The sequence below is a fragment of the Coregonus clupeaformis genome, chromosome 29 (genome assembly GCF_020615455.1).
Source record: "Coregonus clupeaformis isolate EN_2021a chromosome 29, ASM2061545v1, whole genome shotgun sequence".
Taxonomy (NCBI): Eukaryota; Metazoa; Chordata; class Actinopteri; order Salmoniformes; family Salmonidae; genus Coregonus; species Coregonus clupeaformis.
Window position 1 is genome coordinate 8,515,879 of NC_059220.1, and position 9,282 is coordinate 8,525,160.

Genomic DNA, 9,282 nt, shown 5'->3' on the forward strand with positions numbered 1-9,282 from the left:
TGTGTCCTGAGACAGAGAGGTGTCAGTCTGTGTCCTGAGACAGAGAGGTGTCAGTCCGTGTCCTGAAGCAGAGAGGTGTCAGTCCGTGTCCTGAAGCAGAGAGGGCCCCAGTGGACAGGTCAGGAGGATGGAGGTATCTGAATCATCTGCAGTAACTGCCTGGTCTGCTCAGTCTGTGCATGCACCCTCTTCAGCTGCTCCTCCAGCACACCACCACTCATCACCACTGAAAACTCTCCGTCTGAAGAATAACATGACATAGCATAGCATAACATAGCATTACATTGCATAACACAACAACAAGCCATTGACTATAACTTCATGTACCTGCCCTTCCGTTAATGCACTTCAGTTTATTAAGTTTATCAGGACAAAATAACTAGAAAGTAGTGTTATTGACGTTAAGCACAGAAATGTGTTATTTTAGGCATAGACAGCATGACTGGTAAAAGTGTTGTTACAAAACCATGACCAACCTTTCTTGAGGTTGCATAGAGTAACAATACTCAGCTGTTGGAATCTCACTTCCTGGTTCTTGAGGTACATCAGGATATATTCAGAGATGGCAGCATAGTGTGGTTTCAGTAGTTGGATGACATGGTCTGTTTGATACAGTGAGGGAAAAAAGTATTTGATCCCCTGCTGATTTTGTACGTTTGCCCACTGACAAAGAAATTATCAGTCTATAATTTTAATGGTAGGTTTATTTGAACAGTGAGAGACAGAATAACAACACAACAATCCAGAAAAACGCATGTCAAAAATGTTATAAACTGATTTGCATTTTAAATGAGGGAAATAAGTATTTGACCCCCTCTCAATCAGAAAGATTTCTGGCTCCCAGGTGTCTTTTATACAGGTAATGAGCTAAGATTAGGAGCACACTCTTAAAGGGAGTGCTCCTAATCTCAGCTTGTTACCTGTATAAAAGACACCTGTCCACAGAAGCAATCAATCAATCAATCAATCAGATTCCAAACTCTCCACCATGGCCAAGACCAAAGAGCTCTCCAAGGATGTCAGGGACAAGATTGTAGACCTACACAAGGCTGGAATGGGCTACAAAACCATCGGCAAGCAGCTTGGTGAGAAGGTGACAGTAGTTGGTGCGATTATTCGCAAATGGAAGAAACACAAAAGAACTGTCAATCTCCCTCGGCCTGGGGCTCCATGCAAGATCTCACCTCGTGGAGTTGCAATGATCATGAGAACGGTGAGGAATCAGCACAGAACTACACGGGAGGATCTTGTCAATGATCTCAAGGCAGCTGGGACCATAGTCACCAAGAAAACAATTGGTAACACACTACGCCGTGAAGGACTGAAATCCTGTAGCACCCGCAAGGTCCCCCTGCTCAAGAAAGCACATATACAGGCCCGTCTGAAGTTTGCCAATGAACATCTGAATGATTCAGAGGAGAACTGGGTGAAAGTGTTGTGGTCAGATGAGACCAAAATGGAGCTCTTTGGCATCAACTCAACTCGCCGTGTTTGGAGGAGGAGGAATGCTGCCTATGACCCCAAGAACACCATCCCCACCGTCAAAAATGGAGGTGGAAACATTATGCTTTGGGGGTGTTTTTCTGCTAAGGGGACAGGACAACTTCACCGCATCAAAGGGACGATGGACGGGACCATGTACCGTCAAATCTTGGGTGAGAACCTCCTTCCCGCAGCCAGGGCATTGAAAATGGGTCGTGGATGGGTATTCCAGCATGACAATGACCCAAAACACACGGCCAAGGCAACAAAGGAGTGGCTCAAGAAGAAGCACATTAAGGTCCTGGAGTGGCCTAGCCAGTCTCCAGACCTTAAACCCATAGAAAATCTGTGGATGGAGCTGAAGGTTCGAGTTGCCAAACGTCAGCCTCGAAACCTTAATGACTTGGAGAAGATCTGCAAAGAGGAGTGGAACAAAATCCCTCCTGAGATGTGTGCAAACCTGGTGGCCAACTACAAGAAACGTCTGACCTCTGTGATTGCCAACAAGGGTTTTGCCACCAAGTACTAAGTCATGTTTTGCAGAGGGGTCAAATACTTATTTCCCTCATTAAAATGCAAATCAATTTATAACATTTCTTACATGCGTTTTTCTGGATTTTTTTGTTGTTATTCTGTCTCTCACTGTTCAAATAAACCTACCATTAAATTATAGACTGATCATGTCTTTGTCAGTGGGCAAATGTACAAAATCAGCAGGGGATCAAATACTTTTTTCCCTCACTGTATATGAGCAACAAGAAAAACGCATGTACAGATGTAGGATCTTAATGTGACCTATATTGTCAAAGCAAAATAATCCTGCAGCAACAGGATTTGAATGCTTAGTCCATAATGTTACTTGATCGGTGGTTAGGCTTTTAGCAATTACATGAAAAGTGCAATACTGTTAATATAACCATGTGTAAGTGTGGGCTTTCAGGGAATTTATGTACATCACAAAGCTCATCTGCATTTCCAGCAACAAAAGAGTGATCAAATCAAGATCTTACATCTGTATGAGCACATATGGAACAATCTTGCTTATACAGACACAGTATAGCATTTAAGAGAAAATATATGTATTATTGATAGTATTACACTATCAATATTTGTGCTAGTCACAGATAAAATAAAGGGACTAGACAACAAACAAAATACATGCATATTACCGTTCATCTTTAGTTTGCTGATGATGGAAGCAGACCTATAGGACAACTCTGGATTGTCCATTTGTGCAGAGAACTTCACCAGACTTGAAACATGTTCAGGAGTAATCTTTGTGGCCAAATGAGATTGAAGTAAGTCTGAAAAGGGAAGACAAAAGTTGTAATAGAGGTGAGGTGACATAAGATAAATTAAACTGGCTTATGAATTGTATTCTCACCCCAGCTTGTCAGGTGATGTAAACAGGAAGTGACGCACAGAACGGTCTCCTCTGAGGTCACACTGGACACAAGGGCCTTGAGAAGTCCTGTTAAACACTCACTGTCCATAACAGCCTGTAGACAACACAAGAAGGCTTGATCATCACATGTCCATATGAATGAAAATTCATTTAATATGGCTTCCAATAATCACTGCATTCATTTGATGTTTTTACAATGACATCACATGACCAGGTCAGAGTCTGGATAATCATCTTAAAAAGGACCATTCTAGGGATGCTAAAAGTTAACATGTGACTGAACATATAGATGGAAACCACATCTACATTCCAATGTCCATACTAGCAGACCAGTAAGAATGAAGCAATGTTATGGACATGCATTCTACATAATATGGACATTGGAACAGCGCCTCATATTCTAGTGAGTGAATGAGTGAGTGACATGGCAGCTGTTATTACCTGCTGTCCCTCGCTGGTGCTGCTCAGGTTGGTGATGATAACAACACTGTGGTTGATGATGGAGCTGGATCTGTGACAGAGGAGCAGCTGCCCTATCACCTGAACCAGGCCCTCACTCACCAGGCCCTCCTAGAGGGAAACACAAGGACTACTGATTGCTAACACATCCATTGTAATCACCACCATTATCATCATTATATAATAGATCGAATCTTGTCAGATATGTCAAACCTGGAATTTGAACCAACAACCCTCCAGTTACTAGTCCACCTCTTACTTCCTACCACCTTGAGGCTACTGCTGCAACAAATCAACATCTAGTTTTAAAAGTCTTACTCTATTGGGTTGGTGTGTGGCTAGCCCAGACAGTAGAGCTATGGCAGACTCAGTCAGAGGGGGAGTAGGGGAACACAGCAGGGCTTTCAGAGGCAACACACAGTCCAAGTGCATCAGCTGCTCCTGGGTCACAACTACAAAACAAAGCACAACACTGCATCCAATCCACAAGGCTCTGTACAATCTGGGTTGAATATGTGCCTAAAATGTTAAACAGAGTGTGTTCTGCGGTTAAACGTTATAATTACCATTCCCTGAAAGGATTTGGAGGCATCTGCAAGCTTGGGATGCATTCTGTAAATAAAATATAAAACATTTGGGCTGAGGTTGAGTAAGAAAACATTTCACTGTGAAAGAGTGTAACATCTGTTGGACATGCTAGTAGATATCCATAGACTTCCAGTCATTGTGCTAACTCTAGTTAGCGTTGGCTCGTGAAACGACCTCTAACTTCCTTCATACTGGACACAGAGACATAGAAATGGTATCCACGAGTTAATCTGACTCTGGGTAAGTATATACAGGGCCTGATTGCCAAAATCTTGAAGTATCCCTTTAAGACCAGCCATTACCTTCTGCACTGATGAGGACATGAGTGTCAGTAGAGACTTCAACAGAAAACGGTCTCCAATGCCCAACATCTTTGGATGATGGTCCGGGACAGTGGCTATATTGCTCAGGGCAGAGCAGCTGTAGAACTAAAGTACAGACAGAATATCAGTTTAGTTCAGAGCATAACAGAAGTTCAGACTGAAGACCACTGGGACAAAAAAAGTACACGCTTGGTCATCATGCTATAACGGTTTTAAATAAATACATAAATACTAAAAAACTGCAGCACATAGATACTTTGATGTGGTTTAAAAGCAGCAATATTTGGCTAGAGGGCAGGAGACAGTGACAGTGACAGTGGATGTTTTACCTGGACCTCATAGTTGGAGGACTGCAACAGAAGTGCCAGTAAAGGAATGGCTCCTTCTTGACATAACACTCTCATCGTCCTCTCTAGAAAGAAGTACAGCAATGAAGGCTAATGTAATGCAAGATTAATGGAAAGGTAAAAGAAGGCAGACAAAAGAATGGCCAGATATGGAGACGTACAGTTTGTCTAGGAATTAGTTATGAGGGTTATGAATTAATGTTGGGACCACATGAATAAATCTATCCATCTATTCTTGATTGATCTCTATGGTTAACATTGACACGCGTCACTTGTTTTGAAATGTCAACAAACCAGCTAATGTGTCATTTGAACACCACCCATTGTGTTCATATCCACACAGCAACAACCCAGAATGTGGCAGCAACCTGAGATGTGTGCATAGTACATGGTGTAAAGTACATTATGCACTGGTGGACATAGTTCTCTGCAGACGTACCAGACTGTGTGAGGTTTAAAAGGGCCCAGACTGCATTCTGTTGGACTCGAGGATCGTAAGACTTGGCTGAAACCAGTAGTGGAATCACCCCATCAGCTGACACGATAGCTTCCCGGTTTGAGTCTAAATAAATGTGAGGCAATAACAAACAAAAAAACAGATTAAATGTCATGTCTAGTTTGGACAACAGAGTCATGTTGGGTTAGAATAGAATGTTGGGTTAGAATAGAATGTTGAGTTAGAAAATAATGTTGAGTTAGAAAATAATGTTGAGTTAGAAAAGAATGTTGGGTTAGAAAATAATGTTGGGTTGGAATAGAATGTTGACAGAACAAATGGAACACGACGTCCCACATATGTGCCATGCCTTTCACCTTTCATTAACCAGCCAGAATGAAGCCGTGATCATCTTTCAGCAGGGATATCATACATGTTGTGCTTAGTTTCTTATCTGAGAGTAGATCAGTTTGCAGAGAAAGCAAATTTAGAGAAACCTGATCCTATCGATTGTCAAATGCATTGACAATAGCACCAGCACTTTGTTGCACTAATGTTGTAATGTTGACGTGTGTAGTGGTGTTGTAACCTCTCAGCCAGTGACATCTAATTTTCCTCTGGGGATCAATATAGTTCAAATCAAATCAAACGTAAACACTAGTCCACCAACCTGAGGAGGCCAGTGAGGCAACACATTGACAGGAGTTACACTGGACAGTGGGGTCCCCAGACTGGAGCATCTCTAGCAGGGGCATCAGCAACCCTGTCTCAATCACCTGCTCCTTACTCACTGGAAGACAATAGTACAGTGTTAGACCTTGAGACAGTGCGTGTGCATGTGTGTGTGTCTGTGTGTACATACCTTTGTTCTTCACTAGCAGATGAACCAGAGACCGAGTGGTGATCCTCTGTACCTCCAGATCATTAGAGAGCAGTAGGGTTGTGTATGGCTCCAGGAGAGCAACAGGTAGAGGATAATCCACTGCAACAAGACAGGATGAGAGGCAATCATGTCACCAATCATATCCCTTATTTTCAACTCTCTAAAGGTAGTTATAGGCTGTACAGGATATCTTTCTGCCTACAGACCTATTGGCTGCCTCCATGTAACAGGGGGAATCCATTTTTATCGTCCTGCCCTCATGGAAAACATTTGGTCAGACATTTTCATAATACTGGTCACAACTGTCACAAAGCATATCACTACAACAGCATTGATAAACTGATGGGAGACCGGTACTGCACAGCCGCGACAAAACAGTCGAATATTACAATGGTATAGCAAGCTTTATAATAACCATCTGTCTCAAATAAAACATGACACAATCAGCTACTTAGAATTACCCTTAAACAGTACACTGAATGAGGTGTGTTTGACTGCTGTGTAATAAATGAATGCTGACCCATGACTTCTTGATGCTATGTATTTAATGCCTGTAGACAATACAATATTGGATTGAGCAGTGGAGTTAAAACTTTGATTAGACTAGTGTGCACAACTACACATCCATTTAGAATACCAATACCTGTGTCCAGGTGGTTCAGTAGTGCACGAGCAGCCTGTCTCTCGTGCTGCTCTGAGATATAGGATGCAGAAGTTGCTCTCTTCTTCCGCAGACAGCTGCATCTTGACAGGTCCTTTATACAATCCGTTATCTTCTGTACAAATTCAGATGGCAATCTCTTCACATAAACAACGAAGTCCTTCAGCAGTTGTGCACACTTTTCACATATTCCAGTGGCCATCTCCAAAGCAAAGTGATATCAACCTTCACTATAGTAAAACATACATATTGTTAAAATAAATTTTTAAATAGGCTGTGTTACTTATTCGTTGAATTCTAGTAGCAGTGCTCAAGTAGTAGTTTCTTCGCAAGCCATCTTTTGTGTGTGTCTGGTAGAACAAAGAAAGACATGCACCTGCCTGACAGCGCCAAAGCATTACCTGTAATGTGAATGGAGAGTTTAAGACGCCACGTGACATAATTGTTCTCGCCCACTGGACCGCGTGTTCCTTTGTGTCATTCTGAGCGTGTATATACAACGAAATATGATTCAACGTTCCTTGAAATACAAACGTATGAATACATAAAATATAAATGCATATAAGTTTGGCTATTAATTAATTGCTATCCAAAAGTAGAGTAGATTCAGATATGGGTAATAATGGCTGATGAAAACATATGTGCAATTTTTGTTGAAATGTTTGTATGTAAATGTTAAGTTGTCTATTGTTTTTTGTTTATGTATGTTTCTGTCTATTGTAAAAAATAATAATAATATTACAACAAAACAAAAAACATATATGCAATGTCTTGGATACATTTTAAAATGTAAACTCCAGGGAAACATTATATCTGAAAAAAAGTAACAATATACACATAAAAAAAAAAAAAGTGAAATCAAATCTAAGACCATAACTGAAACGTCATCCACATTACTTTTTTCCTTCTCTAACCCTCCAGTTGGGGCGGCAATATAACGTTTGGACGTAGTCCGCCATAAAACCTACAGAAGAAGAAGAACAAGCACAAGAACAAGAACAAGAACAAGAAGAAGAAGGAGAACAACAACAACAACAACAACAACCAACGCAACGGAACCGAACCGGTGGGTGGCGGGGTGGTCACAATCATTGTCGTTTACTCACATATGGTGGTAAATTGTATGTTTACCAGGTTGTCGATGTTAGTTTGCATGTCAATTCACCTAAATAAACAATATTTTAAGACACTGTAAAGCTTGGCATCATTGTGGTGACCCTTGTAGCTAGCATTAGCTAACGTTAGCAGCTAGCTATACTGTAACGGTCAGCTAGCCAGCCAGCTAGCTACAGCTTTTTGCAAAGCAGATAACTAGCTAGCTAGCTATGTTTTGTCTTTCATCAGTTGAGTAGGCCTAACCTATGTGGTCAAGATGGACTGGCTAGGCAAGCTAGCTTGCAGACTGTTCAAATACAAAGTTAGAAAACGTCTGTTGCTTGCAGTCAGACCCATAACATTGTATTGTACCCTGTTAGCTAATTAGCTAGCTAACTTATTACAGTACGTTAACTACCACATGAATGTATCTGATTAATCTGCTGCCATACATTTTTCAGGAGGAAAATCTCCATTGGGTCTTTTGCAAGCAGAATGAGTGTCACTTCAGAATGCCAGCAGGTGAATACACACAATCCCAGTCTTTGCCAAACATTGATTGTATTGTGGGTACGAAGCTAGGTTAATAACTCAATCGATTATGAATAAAGGAAACATAGTAACAGACTATATATTTTTTTATCCAGGTGAAAGTGAAGCCCGAGCTAAAACCAGGGCCAGATTTGACGAGGTCTTCATCAGAGAAGAAGAGTCCGGCTCAGCCAGAGCAGGAGAGGCACGTTAGAATAGGTCAGATCAAGAAGGCTTGGGGGCTGAAATCCCTTTAAATTGGATAATGTTGTAGTCTACAATATTTGTTGTGCATGGTACCTGTGAATTAACTTCCATGCACATAAATGTCTCTTCTCACCTTTGCATCCCCACTCTTATCTTTCAGCTCCAGACTTTGAAACAAAACCTTGACCTCGTGAAAGACACAGAGGACGACGATGAGACTATCCTCCAGAACACTTATGACACCGACCAGGGCAGCCCTCGTTTCACCAAGAACAAGCGCAGGGAGAGGGAGGTAGCAGAGAAGGTCAACAACAACAACGGGAACCAGGACGAGGAGGAGGAGCATCGAACCAGGAGCAACCAACCAGGAGCAACCAACCAGTAGCAACCAATCAAAGGAAAGAGGAAGAGTAAAAGGGTGTGGCCTCAGTGCAGCAGGAGGACAGTTCTATAATTCAGATCGACCAGACTGACAATACTGCTGAAATGCCAAAATACCCAAATCCAAGGCCTCTTTGGAGTCGGAAGACCCTGGGAATATACATAGGAGAAAGGGTAATAAAGGGAAGAGTAAAAGAGGAGAGGAGGAGGTGTCTGGGGACCAGAGTGGGGCTGCAGTGGAAGCTGAGGACGAGTTACTCCATGAGTATCAGCTGCAGATGGCACAGGAAGAGGAGAGGGCTACCGTGAAGAAGACTGTACACAAGAAGACAACAACGGACAAGACCAACGCTGCCCCTCTGGAAGTAGTAGCATTAAACAATGAAGGTGCGAAGAAGAAGAAGAAGAAGAAGAAGCTGAGGTGGTCGTTGGATCTGGAGAGGGAGATGAGCTGTGTAGAAGTCGTACAGGATGAACTTTCAGA

The 9,282-nt window shown here is 42.0% G+C and overlaps 1 protein-coding gene across 2 annotated transcripts; it reads right to left on the reverse strand.

Annotated features, from left to right (window-relative positions):
* Positions 1-117: 117 nt before the first annotated feature.
* Positions 118-6,972, reverse strand: LOC121544295 (vacuolar protein 8-like). Of its 2 annotated transcripts, XM_041854207.2 has the most exons (13): positions 6,567-6,972; positions 5,903-6,022; positions 5,711-5,830; positions 5,044-5,166; positions 4,587-4,669; positions 4,237-4,362; positions 3,913-3,958; positions 3,665-3,798; positions 3,329-3,457; positions 2,867-2,981; positions 2,652-2,786; positions 477-602; positions 118-241 (listed from the first exon to the last, which is right to left on the reverse strand). In XM_041854207.2, exons 1-13 carry the CDS (start codon positions 6,784-6,786, stop codon positions 120-122), a joined length of 1,599 nt encoding a protein of 532 aa, XP_041710141.2. In that variant the 5' UTR covers positions 6,787-6,972; the 3' UTR covers positions 118-119. The 2 variants fall into 2 exon arrangements, with proteins under 2 accessions (XP_041710141.2, XP_041710142.2); XM_041854208.2 differs by lacking the exon at positions 477-602.
* Positions 6,973-9,282: the final 2,310 nt, after the last annotated feature.

Coding starts and splice junctions, on each gene's coding strand:
- LOC121544295 (XM_041854207.2), bottom strand. CDS start 6,786: ATGGCCACTGGAATATGTGAAAAGTGTGCACAACTGCTGAAGGACTTC. Junction 5,831..5,902: donor TCTGCTAGTGAAGAACAAAG/GTATGTACACAC, acceptor ATTGTCTTCCAG/TGAGTAAGGAGCAGGTGATT. Junction 603..2,651: donor CAGCAAACTAAAGATGAACG/GTAATATGCATG, acceptor TGTATCAAACAG/ACCATGTCATCCAACTACTG.